The sequence below is a fragment of the Acomys russatus genome, chromosome 25, assembly GCF_903995435.1.
Source record: "Acomys russatus chromosome 25, mAcoRus1.1, whole genome shotgun sequence".
Classification (NCBI taxonomy): Eukaryota; Metazoa; Chordata; class Mammalia; order Rodentia; family Muridae; genus Acomys; species Acomys russatus.
The window spans coordinates 9,404,426-9,424,584 of NC_067161.1; the positions used below are offsets into that span (position 1 = coordinate 9,404,426).

At 49.1% G+C, this 20,159-nt stretch overlaps 1 protein-coding gene across 1 annotated transcript; it reads right to left on the reverse strand.

Moving 5' to 3' along the window:
• Window positions 1–7,567: 7,567 nt before the first annotated feature.
• Dnaaf8 (dynein axonemal assembly factor 8) lies at window positions 7,568–19,897 on the reverse strand. The gene is made up of 8 exons (XM_051168104.1): window positions 19,643–19,897; window positions 18,500–18,646; window positions 16,518–17,000; window positions 13,400–13,517; window positions 11,670–11,811; window positions 9,477–9,605; window positions 9,064–9,153; window positions 7,568–7,781 (listed from the first exon to the last, which is right to left on the reverse strand). Exons 1-8 carry the CDS (start codon window positions 19,748–19,750, stop codon window positions 7,568–7,570), a joined length of 1,431 nt encoding a protein of 476 aa, XP_051024061.1. The 5' UTR covers window positions 19,751–19,897.
• Between the last annotated feature and the right edge of the window lie 262 nt (window positions 19,898–20,159).

Below are 20,159 nucleotides of genomic sequence, written 5' to 3' on the forward strand. Positions count from 1 at the left end.
GTGTAACTCCAGTTTCAGAGGATCTGACTCCCACTTCTGGCTTCTGAAAGCCCTGTACATATGTGCACACACATACATGCAAGCAAAACATCCATATCCAAAAAATAAAAACAAATCTTTTAAAAAGTAATACCTTCCACCCCAGGCTCACACCTTTGGTCCCAGCACTCAAGAGGCAGAGGCAGGTGGATCTCTGTGAGTTCAGCGGCAGTCTGGTCTACAGAGGGAGTTCTATGATAGCCAGGCTACCCAGAGAAACCTTGTCTCAAAATAAAAGAAGTAATAGCTTACATGAAGCCCTCTGTGCTGACCAGTTTTACGTCCACTTGAAGAAAACATCAACTTAGAAAATGCCTCTGTAAGATTGGGCTGTAGGCGGGCAGGTTTGGAGGGCATTTTCTTTTTAATTTTTTAAAATTAAAAAAAATGTTTTGAGACAGGGTTTCTCTGTGTAGTCCTGGTGGCTGTCTGGACTCGATTTGTAGACCAGGCTGGCCCTCGAACTCACAGCGATCTGCCTGCCTCTGCCTCCTGAGTGCTGGGATTAAAGGCAATGCAACACCATGCTTGGCTTAAGGCATTTTCTTTCTTTTTTTTTTTTTTTTTTTTTTTTTAAGATTTATTTATTGCATATGAGTGCTTTATCTGCAGAAGAGGGTATCAGATTACATTATAGATGGTTGTGAGCCACCATGTGGTTGCTGGGAATTGAACTCAGGACCTCTGGAAGAGCAGGCGGCGCTCTTAACCACTGAGCCATCTCTCCAGCGCCCCCTCCTTTTTTTGTTTTTTGTTTTGGTTTTTCGAGACAGGGTTTCTCAGTGTAGCCTTGGCTGTCCTGTACTAGCTTTGTAGACCAGGCTGGCCTCGAACTACAGCGATCCGCTTGCCTTTGCCACCACACCTGTCACCCTTTAAGGCATTTTCTTAGTTGGTAATTGTTTGAGGAGGGCACAGCCCATTGTGGGTGGGGTGAAGGAGAGATAAACCTGTTTTTTATGATCCCAAGTGTGGGATCGGAATGGTCTTGTGAGAGAACAGGTGAGGTTAATCCACTAGAAGAGCAACCACTTTATGCAGGAGCTTGATTGCTGCCAGCTGAAACGATCCTGTTGAACAGACTCAGGAGGCGATATATAAATGAGCCCAGAACTGGAGGTGGGGCTTTTGGAGATTTGGATAGTTTTGGCTGTTCATCGCTGCACTTCGAGACGCTCCTAGAGAGAACAGCTCGAGGGAAGGCTTCGGGGCTCTGGCTCCTGCTGAGGTTCCGGGTTCTGATTACTCCAGGTTCCAGCAGAAGAAATCCTGCTGATTACACCAGGAGAATCATTCCTCGGAACTGATATCCTTACGGTTTTTGTTATTCCTTAATCCTCTTTCCTAGTGTTTTGGTTAGTCGGGTTATAGGTGACGTACGCTCGGTTAAAAAGTTGTAATAAAATATATTGGGTAAGAAAATGGAGTCTACAGTGGAGTCATTCCTGTGTTCATGGTCCTGGGTGCTATAAAGAAGAGGCTGAGCAAGCCAAAGAGAGCAAGCCAGAAAGCAGCACCCCTCCATGACCTCTGCATCAGCTCCTGCCTCCAGGCTCCCGTCCTATTTGAGTTTCTGCCTTGACTTGCCTCAGTGGACTGTGATTCAGGATAGGTAAGCCAAATAAACCCTTTCCTTTGCTCCTCAAATTGCTTTTGGCCATGGGGTATCATCACAACAGAAACCCTGATAGGAAATTCTCCTTAACTTTAGAAGAAAAAAGTTGAGACAGGGTCTCATGTAGTCCAGGCTACCTCAAACTTGCTGTGTAGCCAAAGATGACCTCAAACGTTGTGTTTTTTGGTTTTCTTTTGTTTTGTTTTTTTGGTTTTTCGAGACAGGGTTTCTCTGTGTAGCCTTGGCCATCCTGGACTCACTTTGTAGACCAGGCTGGCCTCGAACTCACAACAATCCACCTGCCTCTGCCTCCCAAGTGCTGGGCTTAAAGGCATGTGCCACCATGCTGGGCTGACCTTGAACTTTATGATTTTCCTGACTCCGCTCCCACATGCTAGAATCACAAACATGTGCCACCACACCCAGATCCCCACCACAAAGCCTGGTGACCAAACCCAAGGCTTTGTGCACGCTTGGCAAGCACTCAGCCAGCTGAAGTGCATTCCCAGGATCCCTCCTTGCTCTGTGGGTGGCCTGGGATCTGTTTTGCCAACAGTCTCTTGGACCTGGGAGCTGTGGGAGGCCGGACACTCTCAGCTTCATTCCTGTATCAGCTGGTGCTCAGCAAACAGTGGACGCAGGGCTGCTGTTTCCCCAGCTGTTTGCTTAGTGCATTCACACACCTGCCTCTCTACCCATTCCCTTGGCTGACTCCAGGCTGAGGGAACTCCTACCCCCATGGCTCACCACCATCTCAGAGATGGCATATTGCTACACAGGATGAGACAATGGCTCACGAAACAGTAGGTTCTGAAGCTTCAGATAAGCTTCAGGAAACTTGGCAAAGCCCCACAGTATGTCAAAAGCATCCGTCCTTTGGCTCAGCGATTGCATTTCTAGGAATGGGTACTACACATAACGGTCACAGCACCAGCGCTGCTCGTCAGTCCTGGTGGTAGGAGAGAGCTTTCCTGTACTTTTGTAGGACGGTTACCACCATCCCCGTTGGGCACCTGCTGGAAGTCACTAAAGTCCCTATTGTGACAACTGAAAATTAATTAAGACATTGCCTTAAGAGTATCCCCCAAGATTACCCACTATAATAAAGGGCATAATAAGGGTGGGAAACAGCCTGTCTGCCCAAGGACAGCCATGCCATGCAGATTAATAACCCATGGCTGCTCTGACAAATTCTCACCAACTGGAGGAGGTTTGTCAGCAAAGTAACTCAGGAGTCGCTGGGCCAAAACTAAGGTTTCAGCTGGACATGGGAGAAGGGGGACTCAGCCTGCAGCTTTTATTTGTGTTGTTTTGGATTTTGAGACATAACCTCACAATGTAACCCAGGGTGGATTTGAAATTGCAGAAAACCTGACACAAATCACCAGTGTGAGGCTCTCAGCTTGGCCAGTATGCAATTTTTTTGGATTTTTTTTTGTTTTTGTTTTTAGACAGGGTCACTCTGTGTAGACCTGGCTGTCTGTCTTAAAACTGGCTCTGTAGATCCAGAGATCTGCCTTCCTCTGCCTTTAGAATGCTGAGATTAAAGGCCTGCACCAGCACCACTCGGCCACCACACAGTTTTTATTTTTTTATAAGATTTATTTATTTATCATATATATATATAGACAGTGTTTTCCCTGCATGTGTACCAGAAGAAGGTACCAGATCTCATTATAGATGGTTGTGAGCCATCATGTGGCTGCTGGGAATTGAACTCAGGACCTTTGGAAGAGCAGTCAGTGCTCTTAACCTCTGAGTCATCTCTCCAGTCCACCACCACGAAGTTTTTAAACAGGTCAATGGACGACTGTGAGTTACAGGCTTCAGAGTGAACATCCTGGTTCATCAATATGGATATTAAGGCTCTGAAAGCTCAAAGGCCCACAGGGACACAGCAGCCGAAAAGGAGAAAGAACCTCTTTCTTAGAAAAGGCTCAAAGAAGTGCCACCCAAGGCAAGGAGCTCCAGGAGCTTCCTCCAGCAGTCAGCAGCGCGCGCGCGTGTGTGTGTGTGTGTGTGTGTGTGTGTGTGTGTGCCTGTGCGTGCGTGTGTGTGTGTTAGTCCGGCTCAGTTTAAACCAGGTTTGGAAGATTTCAGCTAAAAACTGCTGGGAACAGAAGGAGGAGGGACAGAGCCTGGGTAGATCTTCTGTTGCCTGAGGTCAAGTCCCAGGAATCCTGGGTACTGAGTGCTGGCACTGCTGAGCCTCAGAGGCAGAGTGAAGGACATAGAACCAGGTCTTAGAATGCCTGGCTTCACACTGAGAACTAACCTTGGGGCCAAGGTGTAGGAAGTAAAGGTTTAGGTTCCCATTCCGTCACTGGATTTCTTATACGCCCCTCCCAACTTCAGTGCCTAAAACTCAGGAGTTGTAGCTGTTCTTCATCTGAGAGAGATCCACGATTTTACTAAGTTAGGTGAATGAATTTTTGTTTTTATGCTTTGGCCTGGGACTTGTCAAGCAGGCTAGAAACACGGGGTATAGAGCTCCAGACATGCAACTGTCTCTGTCAGCCTAGTGCTGGGATTGCAAATATAGGCTCTCTGTGTAGCTTTGCCTGTCCTGGATTCACTTTGTAGCCCAGGCTGGCCTCGAACTCACAGCGATCTGCCTACCTCTGCCTCCTGAGTGCTGGGATTAAAGGTGTGCGCCACCACGCCCGGCTGGCTTTTTCTTTTTTAATATGGATCTGGGAGCCAAACTCAGGTTTTCATGCTTTCATGCCAGCACTTTAGCAATGAGCCATTATGAAACAAAGTTAGAGTTTATTAAGAATTGACTTTAAAAGCTGGGCATGATGTGCACATCTTTAATCCCAGCACTCGGGAGGCAGAGGCAGGCAGATCGCTGTAAATTCAAGGCCAGCCTGGTCTACAAATCAAATCCAGGACAGCCAGAGCTGTAACACAGAGAAACCCTGTCTGGGGGTGGGGGAGCTGTGTTCTGAAGTTTGAGGGATCTTCTGTAGTGCACTCTATGGCAAATATAAGAGCTGTGAGTATTTATACTATGGGGCTTGTGTCCATGATTGCTATCTGACCAGCACTCTCCAGTCAGAACCTCTCCTTCCGGGCATAAAAGGGAAATGTGGAGCTTGTTCAGGCATCAGGGGAGATTTGGGTGAGTTTGGGGTCCCCATTGCAGATTCAGAGCAGCTCTGTAGAAAGGGGGCATGCCAGATGGGAATAACACTGTCTCACAATCTCATCCTCCTGAGGAAGCCTGGGGGTTGAGCACCTGTCCCTGGGGTAGGAAGTGAGGGTTGCCGTGCCCCTTAGCCTCTCCCCCAAGCCTTGTTGGCTTGTAAGGTGAACTGTGATCAGGTGAGTGGCTAAGCGTTGAGGCCGACACCTTGGTAGTAGTTACTCAAATCATGAGAGCTTTTGAAGTTGTGGAGTTCTAGGATGTTCCATCTGTTCCTCATGACTGAATACATGTTTAAAACATTTGTCATGGGGCTGGAGAGATGACTCAGAGGTTAAGAGCACTGGCTGTTCTTCCATTGGTCCTGAGTTCAAGTCCCAGAGACCACACAGTGATACACAACTATCTATAATGAGATCTGGTGCCTTCTTTAGGCAAAACATTGTATACATAATAAATAAATCTTAAAAAACAAAACCAAAAACATTTGTCATGTGTATATATGTGCAGGAGGTGTGTGCCACCATCTAGCTATATATGTGGAGGCTAGGGGTGGCTTGTTGGTTGTTTCCATTCCCCTATGGGTGTCAGGCAACAAACACAGATTACCAGACTTAGCAACTAGTGCTAATCTGTTGAGCCTTCTCTCCTACCCCCGAATGTATTTTGTTGGTTTTTGTTTTGTTCTGTTTTTGTTTTTCAAGACAGGGCTTCTTTTTGTAGCCCTGGCTGTCCTGGAGCTCCCTCGATAGACCAAGCTGGCTTCGAATTCTGCCTGCCTCTCCCAAGTGCTGGGATTAAAGGCATGCATCACCACCACTGGGCTTCTAGGGCGTCAGTTTTGATGTTTCATTCTGCTGTTACCCACTTTGCTCTTTCTCCATCACTCAGAACCCCGCTTGCTATTTGGTTTTTCTCTTCACTCCCATAATAAATTTCATTCCTTGTCCTGACCACATTTGGTATGGCTTTTACTTCCAGGACTAGCCACAAAAGCTGTTGGGGTGCACATGGGAACAACAGGGGCACCCAAGCCCTCTGCCAGGAACCAGCAGAGCACATCAGCTCAGCCCGAGGTTCATGTCTCTGCTGGTGCCACAGGGAGCATGTGCCATTTCTTGGGTTTCTCATGTGGAGCTCTTTCTCACCCCCTACACCCAGTGGGGCCCTTCCTTCCTGTTTGGGATCCGGTCTTTACCTCATTCCTGATGAGGAAACCTGAGGGTTTGGGGTGCTAGATGTGTACCATGATGGCACTGCACTTGGTCCTATGAGGGGACCTTCAGTTTTATAACCAACCCCCAAACCTCCCTTTAGAACCCTTCTGTACTTGCTTTCTCAGCACCTTTGACCTCCTGCCTGATCTTCTGAGGCATGATGGACATTACCCTGGTGGTAGAACTGGCTTTAAAGGCATCTGGTTGCCCACCACCACCCTCCAGCTATCCTGGAAAGCCAGTGACTCACAGGCACGGTTGAAATTGCAGCAGAGTTTATTTTCTATCTCTATGAGTCATTATCCACAGGCTTTCTAACATGGAGTGGAGTGGAGCTGGGAGAAAGTGGGTTTAGGAACGATGGGCACCTTTGCTCTTGATGGCTAAGTACTTGAAGTGGAGGCTGCTGGGCAGAGGGTGGAGCCATGCTGCCCTGGAGTTCAAGCAAGGGACCTCTGCGCATGGGCAGGGCAGTGGGACCCCCACTTACAGGGAGGCTGCCTTTGGCCTTGGTAGAGGCCTGGCTTGCACATGGCTTCTAAAGGACAAGTCTTGGGGTTAGGACTGATGGTGGTATCCCCTGTGGTCATATCAAACAGGGTTTGTGGATCAGGATCCTGTGGGCTTGAAGCTGGCTGTTGTTTTGATCCTGACGTAGAACTTGCCCTTTGTGTGGCTCAGGGCAGTGACACTGCCCCTCCCCAGGGAATTCCTCCCTCCAACCCCCCCCCCCTCACTGAACGCTAAAACATTTGTCAGATACCAAGTACCCTGCCAGGCCACCTGAGCCCTGTCTCAGCAGTGGTTTCTCTGCTCTTCCACAGAGCAGTCAGGGGCAGACTCTGGGAGATGAGGTAGCAGGAGATCAAAGGGGCTGAGAAAGCAGGCACCAAAAGACCCTAAAGATGGAGTCTACTGGGGGGGCGTTGTTACAAAGCAAACAAGTGGAGGAAGCTCAGATGTCCCCTTTGGGGACCTGGCCTTGGCTGGTCACAGAGCTTTCATTTGGGTACCAAGGAGGGAGAGTGTTGGAACTCCAAGGAAACGTGGTGGTATTCCACCCAGACTAGCAAAGGTCAGTGTCACTTAAATGTGCTTTTTGTGTGTGTATTGGTTAAAGAGAGAAAGGAAATTTCAGTTGTTGCCCCCCTTTCCAAAAAGTACATCAGATCTGCATGGGTGTGGACATGTGTGTCAACTTAGATACATGAAATACCAGGAATCCAGGAACATGGGGAGAGTTTTTACAGAAAACTATAAATATGTTTAAATATGGGAACTGAGATGTAAACTCAGCGCTAGAGCAACGAGGCTCTGGATGCAGTTCCCAACTCCGCAACAACAATAACAAAGAGTTTAAACTAGCTGGGTGGGGTCTAGAGTGAGGGTCCCAGCCCCCGGACGCCCATGCTTTTAGAAATAGGTGGATTGTAGAGGGACCGCCAGGGCTGCCTGGATAGAAAGTCTGCCACCCGACCTGCTTTTCAGGTCCTTTACCTGAGTTGCCTATAGCTGGCCCACAGCAGGTAGCACCACCTCTCTCTCTGGCTATGTCCTGAGAGGGTCCCTTAGATCCAGGGCATTCTGCTCCTCAGCCCAGAGTTTTATGGGTTTCTTCCTCCCAGTTTGTGATTCAGCTGTATCTCCTGCAGCCGGAGCCTTCTGGTCACCAGGACTGTCACTGGCAGACAGCTGGGATGGAACAGTCGCCTTCCGAAATGCCCTCAGCTGCTGGAGAAGCTGGCTCTTCCCAGTACAGTCCCTATGGCACAGGAAAACCAACCTAACCTCTGTCATCTGAAGGCCAGAACTCCAACACTGAAACAGGAGCTTCATATGTAGACTCAGCTCCCATTCCAAAGCAAGGGCATGCTTCTAGCAGTGTCTGACAGCCACTGCGATTCGGGTGGGGAGGATGTGAGATGACAACCCTTGTGGCCTTTTCCCTTTGTCATGGGCATTGTCCTGGCTAGTTTTATGTCAATTTGAGGCAAGTTAGAGTTATCTGAAAGGAGGGGACTCTCAGTTGAAAAAAATTCCTCCATAAAATCCAGCTGTAAGGCATTGTCTTAGTGATTGGTGCAGAGGGCCCAGCCTGCTGTGGGTGGTGCCATGCCTGGGCTGGTGGTCCTGGGGTTCATAAGCAAGCAGGCTGAAGAAGCCATGAGGAGCAAGCCAGTAAGCAGCACCCCTCCATGGCCTCTGCATCAGCTCCTGCTTGAGTTCCTGTCCTGGCTTTTTGTTTTTGTTTTCTTTTCTTTCTTTTTTTTAAGAGACTTATTATGTATACAATGCTCTGTCTGCATGTATGCCTGTGGGCCAGAGGAGGGCATTAGATCACATTATAGATGGTTGTGAGTCACCATGTAGTTGCTAGGAATTGAACTCAGGACCTCTGGAAGAGCAGACAGTGCGCTTAACCACTGAGCCATCTCTCCAGCACCCTTGTTTTTGTTTTTTCAAGATAGGGTTCTCTCTGCAGACCAGGCTGGATTGGAATTCAAAGGAAAAGTCAAACTCTGTTTAGCTGCAGCTCTGCGGGGCTGATTGCTATAGCACAGGCTCTGGCACTTCCCACCCTGTTCTCCTGGGATGTCCACATTCTACACAGAAGCTCTGCACCCCCTCTATAGCCTGGGCTTGTTCCCAGTGTTGCAGGCTATGGCCCATATTCCTCACTCACCACAGTCTGGGCCTCAGGCATGCTCCTTATTGGACGGTGTTCTAACTTGCCAGCTCTTTTCACATGTGGCTAACAGCTGGCCCTACACATTCTCTTTACTTCTGCTGAGACCAACAGCAGGGGGAATACCAAGTTAGAGAGCTGTTTTCAGAGGCTGGGCTATGCTGCTATGGGGAAGGTACCTTTGTGTCACTCATGATGCCTGGGTAGGACAGGCCTGGCCACACAGGTGTCCTTTATGGCAGGCTACAAAACACAATGATACCCATTCCATCGCACCAGATGCTGATTCTCATGTCGTCTGGGCCCAAGGACACAAGGAGGGAGCTTCTCAAGGCAAAGGAGGAGACTCTAAGGTTACCTTCTTTCCCTGGAAGATGCCACTGAGCCTGCTGTCTCCTCTTCCTCTTCTTCCTCCTCCTCCTCACTGTCAGAAGAGCTATGTTCAGAGCTGGGAGTAAAAGAAATGGATTTTCAGGCTGGGCATGGTGAGGCATGCCTGTAATCCCAGTACTCAGGAAGGCAGAGGCTCCAGGATCTCTGTGAGTTCAAGGCCAGCCTGGACTACAAAGCAAGTCCAGGACAGCCAAGGGCTGCCTCTCACCCAGGGGTCTTTCTGGGAATCCAAGAGGGGTGGTAGCCAACCAAAGCTAAGGGGCCACTGGGCTTCCTGTCATGTGTGAAAGGGACAGTACAATGTGCTCCAGCCAGATAAGCTGTGCATGCTGTCCCTCCTTCCCACCTGCAGACACAAGGCCTAGCACTGCTTTGTACCTCTCCTGGGACTGCCGTGCTTGTGGTTCTGATGGCTCTGTCTGGCGCAGGTCAATGAAGATGGTGGGAGGCTCTGTCTTCGGCTTCAGGACTGGCTCAGTTTGGAAGCCGGGCTTTGCTGAAGCACTTCTGCAATGGGGTGGGGGGTGGGGTGGCCCTTCTGTGTGATTCCTGCCACCTGATAGGCTGCTCCAATCACAGTGCTCAGGGCAGCTGTTGACAGTGTGCCTGTTGTGTGCTGGTGGGCACTTGGAAGCCGTGTGTTCCCCTGGCCACCTTCAGGACAGGCTGGCACTACCCCACAGAAACAGGCAAGTCTGACACGCTGCCTATCAGGTAGGAGAGTAGGCAGGCCTGTCATTGTAAGTGCCTTGAAGCCTGAGGGAGGAGGATGGAAAGTCCAGGGCCAGCCTAGGCAACTCAGCAAGACTTTACATGTGTATCTGTTTGGTTTTTTTTTTTTTAAAGATTTATTTATTATGTATACAGTGCTCTGCCTGCTCATATGCCTGCAGGCCAGAAGAAGGCACCAGATCTCATTATAGATGGTTATGAGCTACCATGTGGTTGCTGGGAATTGAACTCAGAACCTCTGGAACAACAGCCAGTGCTCTTAACCTTTGAGCTATCTCTCCAGCCCCTGTTTGTTTTTTGAGACAAGGTTTCTCTGTGCATCCCTGGCTGTCTTGGAACTCACTCTGAAGACCAGGCTGACCTCAAATTCACAGAAATCCACCTGCCTCTGCCTTCAGAGTGCTGGGATTAAAGGCGTGTGCCACCACTGCCTGGTTTATACATGTATTTAAAAAAAATTGTGTGTGTGTGTGTGTAAGTGCTTTGTCTGCATGTGTGTTTATGCACTATTTGTCTGCCTGGTGCTCATGGAGGCCAGAGAGAGCATCAGATCCCCTGGAACTGGAGTTGCAGACAGTTGTCAGTCAATATGTGGGTGCTGGGAATCAAACCTGTGTCCTGTGGAAGAACAATCAGTGCCCTTAGCCCCTGGGTAAAAAGAAGGCAGGGGTGGGGGTGGTACACATTTTTAATCCCAACATTCGGGAGGCAGAGGCAGGTGAATCTCTGTTAGTTCCAGGCCAGCCTGGTCTACAGAGAGTTCCAGGACAGCTAAGGCTACACAGAGAAATCCTGTTTTGAATGCCCATTCCCTTACCCCACCCCCACCCCCCCAACAATCAAAAACAAAAACAGGAAAAAGAAGACTTGAGATGCAGTGCAGTGGTGGAGCATGTGCCCAGCATGTGTGAGGCTCTGGGTTCAGTCCTCACATCATAAATGAAGCTTCAGTCAGCTGGGCATGGTGGTGCACACCTTTAATCCCAGCACTCAGGGGAGGCAGAGGCAAGTGGATCTCTGTGAGTTTGAAGACAGCCTCGTTTACAAAGTGAGTCCAGGATAGCCAAGACTACACAGTGAAACCTTGTCTTGAAAGAAAAATCAGCAAAACAAAACAAAAAACAACCCAACAACCAAAAATAGTAAGTAAAGCTTCACTCTGTTCCATTCAGTTGGGAACTACTTAGCCCAGGTGGCTGTCTGTACATTCAAGCTACTCATTTCAAGTAGATCCATAAAATTAAATAGTTCTTATCCCGTCAGCCCCACGTCCAGTGCTTACTAGCCATGTGGAGCTGCTGGATTCCATACTGGAAAGCACAGGCCTAGCCATACCTGCTGTTCATGCTCTCCAGGCAGAGCCCACAACTACTAAGGAGAAAAGGTCCCCAGACTCCTGAGAACATCAGAAGCCATGTGGCAAAGGCAGGACAGTGGGGCCTTGGGGGACTCCATCTCCACCTCGGCCACCCCTAGCTTCACTCTGTCCATGCTTGCTTTCCTCCATGTCCAGTCCTTGCATCCTCCAAGGCCATTCTGTTCCCACTGGTCATGTGGATAGTGAAGAGAAAGTATTATTTGCGTCAGAGAATGAGATACGGCTTTGAGGCTCAATACACAGCTCTGCCACTGATGGCCTGGGAGAGGCATGGCAATCTGAACCTCAGTTTCCCCCATCAGGAAAAACAGAGATAATGCAGCATTTGCCTAGTTAGACTTCTCAGTCAAAGAGAAAGTCCATGCCAAGTGCCCCACCCATAGGCCCAATTAGCACTGCCCTGAGCAGGCTGGCTCTAAGGAAATGGCTGTGCTGTGGCTGTGGCTGGTGGGCAGTCTCACCTGCTTCTGGCCTCTTGCCCGTCTGTGTATTGGAGCTTGTCAGCAGATATCTTCCAGGTAGGGTTGCAGACTCTGGACTGAGTGGCACCCAGGAGGGACAGCTGCTCCAGCAATGTGTCCTGGGAAAGTCCAGTGGTGAGCCCTGGGGATTGCCAGGAGAGGGGCTGTTGAGATTCAGGCTCATGTGTCCCACCCCAGCTCCAAGGCTTCCAGCTCCACTTGGCAAAGTCAGGGGTACTCATATCTTCAACAGGGGATGCTACACTTGAGTCTTGTCACATAGGGTCACAGGTGACCACAGTGAACAGATGTTTGTACCTTTCAAAAAGTAGCAAACAGACTTATTACATAGGAGTGTGTGTGTGTGTGTGTGTGTGTGTGTGTGTGTGTGTGTGTGTGTGTGTGTGTCTGGGAGTGGAGTTATTTGGCTGGGACTGAACCTAGGGCCTGGGCATGCTACCAAGCATTCTGCCATTGGGTTACAACTCCAGCTTCTTAGATAATACATCTTTCTTTTTGGTTGTTTGAGACAAGGTTTCTCTGTGTAGCCTTGGCTTGCTGGGATTAAAGGTGTGTACTACCTGGCCCAGCTTACACTACATCCTTCTATGAATACAGTTTATTGAACTGAGGGTACTTTCTGATGGACTTGATTTAGCTAGATGCCCCTATTGAATATGGGAAGTTTCCAAGTTTTCAGAGTTTTACAGAGCACAGCTGTGAACATCCTGGGATATATGTTTACAAGAGATTTTCCAAATGGAATAGCTTGGCTGGTGGAAGTGGCAATCTCACCACTTGGGAGGCAGAAGCAAAAAGAATTTTGCCAAGAATTTCCAGCCTGGGCTACAGTGTGAGATCCTGCCTCAAAAACAAAAGCTGTGGTGGCGGTGCACACCTTTAATCTCAGCACTCAGGAGGCAGAGGCAGGCAGGTCTCTGAGTTCCAGATCAGCCAGGGCTACACAGCGAGACCCTGTCTCAAACACAGAACAGAGCTAGGGCTGGCGAGATGGTTTGGTGATTAAGGACACTTGCTGCTCTTACAGAATACTTGGGTTCAATTTCCATCACCCACACAGTAGCTCACAACTGACTATAACTCCAGTTCCAGGGGATCTGCTGCCCTCTTCTGGTGCGTGCTCAGACATGTATATGTTGCATATACATACCTGGATACAAAAAATAAAAATAAAAATAAAAATAAACCTAATAAAAAGGCCTTGCTTCAAACAGCCCAGAGGCTCAATGTAGTGGCGTCTTTGTTCTGGAAATGGACACCAATACCAGGCTCCTGTCCTTGCTCCCCACCTACTCTTGGGGGGCCTGCGCAGGTAGGGAGAACATGGGGAGCGTTTCCCTTTACAGAACTGCTCAAGCAAGGCCACAAGCATGGGAGAGCGTGGCATCCTCTGCCTTCCTTTTCAAATGGGATGAGGGATGAAGGAGTATGAAAGCTGCCTGAAGGAGGGAAAGGCAGGCTCTGCTTTCCCCAGAGGAGGAAAGGGAAAAGGAAGGAAGCTGGAGTAGGAGAAGGGTAGGTCACAGGGCAGGTCAATTTTGAAGGCCTGAACCCGCCTGGCAGAGCAGGCAGCCACATATATGATGAACGTGTGTGCTGAGGGCAGTAAGGGACTGACAGGCCCTGCCCGTGCCATAGCCTTGCCACTGAGAGGCTTGGAAGGAGGTGCTTGTGGGGATTCGCTTGGGCTTCTGGGTAGAAGGTCAGACCTTGGTTTTGCCAGCGGTCAGCTAACCACCATGCAGTTCTACACGCACTGTCACCCCGGCTGTCTTGTTGCCCTGGCAGACTCTGAAGGATGTAATCCAAATCCCAGCCTTCAAGATGCTGAAATGATAAAAGTGGTGATTACAAGGCTGCAGGAAGGGCCTGCAGTAGGAGCCCCCACTGAGACTGCAGCCGCAGCAAGTGGAGGGTGTTATAAGCCATCCACTGTAGTGATGCAGGCAAGCAGGAAATAGTTTAGCTTGGGACACACACACCCCCATTAGGTTTTGGGTTGTCTACACCGTCATTACAATAATGCATCTGGCAGTGTGGTTCCTTCATCTGCATCTGCTTCACAGACAAACCCTCTTCAAACACTACACCTAGCGACCTCAGAATTGCCTTGACACCAGACCTGCATCAAACTACATGTATGCCCATCTTTCTGGACTATGATATAATCTTCTCCCTCAACTCCTCAACAGTCAACTTTAGACAGTTTCTATTCAAGTATATTCCCAGTCTACTCACTTATGAAGATGAGAAGTGACTATCTTGCCTGAACTTGTTTTGGGTGTAAAGACAGTAAGGAAACACTGCGTCTCTAGTAATCTTTAGGGAGAACCTCCTATTCACTGTAACACTGTGCCTGTGCATAACTAGACAGTCAGGTGATTAAAATCCTGAATTAAAATTATGGGAAAGGCCAGGCCTGGTGGTGAATGCCTTTAAACCCATCACTTGGGAGGCAGAGACAGGCAGATGTCTGTGAGTTCAAGGCCAGCCTGGTCTACAAAGTGAGTTCAGGACAGCCAAGGCTACACAGAGAAACCCTGTCTCAAAAAATAAAATAAAATTATGTGAAAGGGCCAGGTGTGGTGGCACAGGCCTTTAATTCCAGCACTCGGGAGGTAGAGGCAGGCGGATTGCTGTGAGTTACAGGCCTGCCTGGTCTACAAAGCGAGTCTAGGACAGCCAAGGCTATACAGAGAAACCCTGTCTCAAAAAATAAAAAAATAAAAAAATTATGGGAAAGGAACATGTGCAGTTGAAAGAATGAATATATGACCTAATCAATTAAAATCGAGAACAAACCAAATTACGCCCCGTAGTAGCTAGCCTTCTCTTCCTTTAGACGCCATAAAATGAAGCCCTGTCAATCTTGACAGTACATGGCTCTTTAATCTGTTGTCATCTTGCTTCAAAAGATACCTTTGCACATCTCATTATAGCCTAGGCTGGCCCTGACCTTGAATGTCTGATACTCCTACCTCTTAAGCTCTAGAATTGCAGGCATACACCTCCACACCCATTTAATACATGCAAGGTAAGCATTCTACCACCAAGGCTCTCTGGCCTTCTCCATCATGTAATTTCTTTGTTTTGTTTTCTGAGACAGGGTTTCTCTGTGTAGGCCTGGATGTCCTGGAACTCTGTAGATTAGGCTGGCCTGGAACTCAGAGATTCACCTGCCTCTGTCTCCTGAGTGCTGGGATTAAAGGTGTGCACCACCACTGCATGACTACAGCCAGATCACTATGTGATTTTTTTATTTTATTTTTGGTTTTTTGAGACAGGGTTTCTCTGTGTAACAGTCTTGGCTGTCCTGGACTCGCTTTGTAGGCCAGGCTGGCCTCGAACTCAGAGATCTGCCTGCCTCTGCCTTCCGGAGTACTGGGATTAGAGGCATGAGCCACGAAGCCCAGCTCACTATGTAATTTTTAAACTTTCTAGGTTCATACCAATTTAGGATATTTAAAAGTTTTGCAACTTTAAGAATCTGGTGGATCGGGGGCTGGGGAGATGAGATGGCTCAGAGGTTAAGGGCACTGACTGCTCTTCCAGAGGTCCTGAGTTCAATTCCCAGCAACCACATGGTGGCTCACAACCATCTATACTGTGATCTGATGCCCTCTTCTGACATGCAGGTGTACATGCAAGCAGAACATTGTGTACATAGTAATAAATAATAAATCTTTAAAAAAAAAAAAGAATCTGTTGGATCAAGCAGGCACTTAAGCTGGCGAGCTTGGCGCAGACAGCTTCACAGGCTGAGTATGATGAAGGGAGGGAGCAAGGAACCTACAACAAACGCTTCTGTGAAGCCTTTCAAATCCCTGCAGCTCCACAGGTGAGGAAAAACGAAAGTTGTGAGGGTGAACAGAACAAAACTGGTGATATATGTAAACAGCAACCAAGAATTCTGTGTGTGTGTGTGTGTGCTCACATTCTCTAAGATTTTGTTGTTGTTGTTGTTGTTGTTTTTTTTTTTGAGACAGGGTTTCTGTGTGTAATGGTCCTGGCTGTTCTGGACTCACTTTATAGACCAGGCTGGCCTTGAACTCACAGAGATCTGCCTGCCTCTGCCTCCTGAGTGCTGAGATTACAGGCGTGCGCCACCACGCCCAGCAATATTCTATAAGATGTCAAAGAAATGTGATGCAGGGGTGCATGGCTTTCCAGGCCAGGCTGGAGCATCTTCCATTATGTCTACCTGCACAGCTGGCCAGGGTACTCTTCTCAGCCTTTGAAAACTGGGATAGTAGGATAGGCTTCTTTCCTGACCAGTGGGCAGGGCAGCTTCACTGAGCAGTGTGCTTCCTAAGGGCTGCCTACCCACCATAGTGGGCAACAGCTCCCCCATGGAGGCACACTGAGCCACTGCTGTGGTTTAGGGATCTGCTTCCCAGTCACCCTCACACTCCTCTCCCAGGCTTGCCTCTCCTAAGCCCAGCCTGTCTCCCTGCCAGCTCTCACTAACATACTTAGTGACTGGAAAGCTGTTCCTGGCATGTGACACCTGCCCACCGAGGACCTCACTTCTGCAGTACTGCTTGTCTTAGCATGCCTGATACTCAGCACTCATGCTTGGGGGCATTCCTGTGTTCTCTCTAAAGAAGGCTGGAGCTGGCTTCTCTTCCTATTGTCACCAATTCTCCCTGAGTTCTATGCCAGTCTCCCCACACACTGCGACAGGAGCAGCTTCTTGCTGGTTGCTGGACCTGGGATCTGGGCCTTGGGTTCTAGAGGAGGAGCTGGTCCCAGTAGCAAGAGCAGCAAGAATGTGGCCAAGCTGCAGGGGACTGGCCTGAGGGCAGGCTGGGCTGTGGAGACACCTACTTGGAGTGAGAGCACTGGCCATCTTTCCTGACACTGCTTTGAGGCTGCTTCTGGCCAGGGTCCTGACTCTGCAGCCTGGTGTTGGTCCCCACAGGCTGGGCTCTGGGTAGCCCGGGTCACTTTCTGAAGGATCTCTCTCTCTATCATCTTCCTCCTCTCCCTGCGGAGGGCTCTGCGCTTCTCAGAGTCTCTAACATCAGTGTCTGGGGGCTCCATCTTCAGCTCTCCTTCCAGAGGAAAGGTGGCTTCTTCTCCCTGGGAGTGCCATGGAGGGCTCTGGGATCTGCTGGGGTTAGACGGGCTTCTAAGGTTGCCTTCCAGCCTCGGGGGTACCTCCTCAGCATCCACGAGAATAGGGCTACTCTCAACACAGCTCTGGCAAGACCAGCCAGGGCCTCTTCTTTCCTGAGGAGCCAAGTCCTTCTGTTTTACTCTCTCTTCACTTCTGGGTTCTATGGCTAGTCTCCCAGGAAGCAGAAGTGGCTAGAGAAAAAAAGGCATACTCTGTGAGTAAACTGCAAAGACATATTTTAGGGAGAGAGTATGTGTGTACACACACAATTAAGTGGAGGTCAGAGGATAACTTTGAGAATCAGTTCTCTCCTACTGTGTGGGTCCCAGGTACGGAGCTAAGGCTTCAGGCTGCGCAGCCTTTTCCCACCAAGTCATCTCATGGACCCAGTTTTGACCCCACCCCTTTTTTCTTTTTTTCACGACAGGGTCTTACTATATAGATCTAACTGTCCTGGAACTATCTCTGTAGGCCAGGCTGGCCTCTATCTCACAGAGATCTGCCTTCCTTTGTCTCCCAAGTGCTGGGATTAAAGGCGTGCGCCACCACTGTTAGGTCTCATTTTGACCCTTTTGAGTTCAACAATTTGTCAGTCACACAGCCATTGCCACTATTTTCAAAACTGTTCCCCATCGCCCCTCTCCCAGAGGAGTTGGTAGTCCTTAAAGAAAAGAAGAAAACAGCTCATGAAAATCATGTTGCTGGGTGATAGTGACTCGCACCTTTAATCCCAGCACTGGGGAGACAGAGGCAGACGGATCTCTGAGTTCAAGGCCAGCCTGGTCTACAGAGCAAGCAGAACAGACAGGAGTACACAGAGAAACCCCATATAACAAAAATCAATCAATCAAACAAACAAACAAACAAACAGAAAGTCACCTAAACTGACCAGAGTCCTAGCTGCTTTTCAGACTCTCCTGGGGAGTGCAAGGGCTGCCATTTTCCACTTGTTTCTCTGAGGTGTGGGCTTCAGGCACTGTATGTGGTGGAGATGACCCTCTTCAGCCCTTGCACACCTAGTTTGCCTCAATGGTGCTAGGGACAACTGGGCAGAGGAACGTTACACAAAGCTGAGCAGCTCCTAAAGCCCAACCTGGCCTTTAAAATGGGTTTTGGCCTCTACCGTGTTTTCATTGGAAAGTATGTTTAACCACAGCCACATCAACAAGAGTTAACAGGTCTGACAGGCTGGGGTTGCCAAGGGTAAAAGCTGCAGATGGGATCCTACTAAGGCAGGATTCATTCTCATCATCAGGCCACTGATGTTTTGGAGGTTTGGTTCTATTTATTTATTTTTTATTGACTTTTTGAGACAATGTTTCTCTGTGTAGCCTTGGCTGTCCTGGACTCACTTTGTAGACCACGCTGACCTTGGCTCAGAGATGCACCTGCCTCTCTCCTGCCTGAGTACTGGGATTAAAGGTGTGCACCACCACCTCCCCATAGTGTGTGTGTGTGTGTGTATGTGTGTGTGTGTGTGTGTGTGTGTGTGTGTGTACACACCATGTGTGTGCTAGAGCCCATAGAGGCTAAAAGAGGGGCATCTGATCTGCTGGGAGGGAGAGACAAGACCGTGATTTTAACCACTTAGAACCTATACTGCTGGTAGAATCCTTGTGCCACCACCACCGACACCTCCCCTCCAGGGGGCCCTGGTTTAGTAGGTCCCCAAAGCCTGTGTCCCACAGACCTCAGATGAAGAACTCCTCTCTACAGAAACCCAGGTTCCAAACTCATCAACACCAACAGGGTCTTCATCCAGGTCCTCAGCCAGGTCTGGAATCAGGAAAGGCTGGTTTCGCTGGAAGATGAAGGGCTCTTCTTCCTCACAGTCAGACTGCAGACAGACCGGGCACTTTAGAGGAAAAGGCAGTCAAGCTTTGCCCACCCTGTCCAGGGGTATCTGGGAAGGTCAGTTCTCTAAAAGGGCCTTGTCCTGTGCTACTTTCTACAGCCGATTCAAAACGGGCTCAGCAGCACCTCAGGTTGGTGAGATGTGGGCTTCCTTTTTCACAGGCCATGTGCAAGCCTGTACACAGCAGATACTGCATTAGTGCCAGTGCTGAGTAACAGTAGTGGAGGGGTCTCTGAGAGTGGAGGCCAGCTCACTTTCATACTGACTTGGCACTTAACACAGGGACTTTAGTTAGCTGTGTCTAATGGAAAGTGGCTGATATTGACACTGGCCTGCCACCTTACAGGGACTTCAGAAGGCAATGACAGCACCAGGGCACTGCAGCACTGTCATCGGCTAGCTCTTTTGCCTCACTGTGTACTGGATGATGCCTGAGTCTGAGGTCCATTGTGCTCAGTTTTGCAAATGCCCAGGTAGCGCACAAACCAGCTATCTTGCTTCTAAACCTCTGTTCCTCAATGCCCTCTGCTAAGCCGTGTGCTGAACCTCTGACCAGTGCATTATTACATATCCCTTTCACCCATGTAAATGGCCACTGGTACCGTAAGTGACCCCGCCCCCTCGAAATCCCTCCAAAACTGTATTATGTGGCCCTGGCAAGGTTATTACTGTCAGAGGTTGGTGCTGGCCCTGACCTGACCCAAAAGCAGAGTGGGAAGACCCAGGGTTTGGGCGTTGAGCCCCTCTGGGGATCAGGACCACTGCAGGGGTGGCCTTGAGGATACAGAGCACCAATGTCCATTCTCAAGAGTTCTGGCGAACCCAGAAAGAAGCCTGGACGAAGCGGATACTCAGAATCCCAGGGACTGATGAGTGAAAACAAAGCCCATAGATCAAAGTGGGGTCTGAAGAGAGGAGTGCCCAAGCTGTCCTTGTCCAGGCTGGACAGTTAACACCCAGGAGAAAGCTCTTGCTCACCAGGGAGGAGTCTGAGTCCAAGGACGGCAGTTGGTCTTTGGCAGCCTTAAGAATGGCATCCCAGGGAGAAACTGGCAAGGACACCACAGCTTTGTCTTTGGATGCCATGGGGACCGGGATTCAAAGGATGCTCTCTTTGTTTGTCATCATCAGAGGAGCCCTGTGGAGTACACAGGGTGAGGTGGCAGTGTCTGGGTGTCCAAGGACAAGCTAGCACTGGCAGTTCTTCCAAAGCCTTGGTCAGCTGAAGGCGGAAACACACCTGCAGAATACCATTTTCCGCCCATTTCCTTCTGGTTCTGCAAGCTTATGCTTCTTGGCAGCAGGACTAAACGTGTGGGTGTGCGCAATAATGAATGCACAAGAACACGGTGTCTGCATATATCTATATGCAATGTGCTCAATAACGCATATACATGAAAGTAGAAGTGGATATAGTGCTACAAATGACATATGTACAACATACAATACATAGAACATGAAGATATTATTTATATATCTTATATAACATAAACCC

Coding starts and splice junctions, on each gene's coding strand:
- Dnaaf8 (XM_051168104.1), bottom strand. CDS start 19,750: ATGGCATCCAAAGACAAAGCTGTGGTGTCCTTGCCAGTTTCTCCCTGG. Junction 17,001..18,499: donor AGAGGAGTTCTTCATCTGAG/GTCTGTGGGACA, acceptor TTTTTTCTCTAG/CCACTTCTGCTTCCTGGGAG. Junction 9,606..11,669: donor GGGCAAGAGGCCAGAAGCAG/GTGAGACTGCCC, acceptor ACCCCATTGCAG/AAGTGCTTCAGCAAAGCCCG.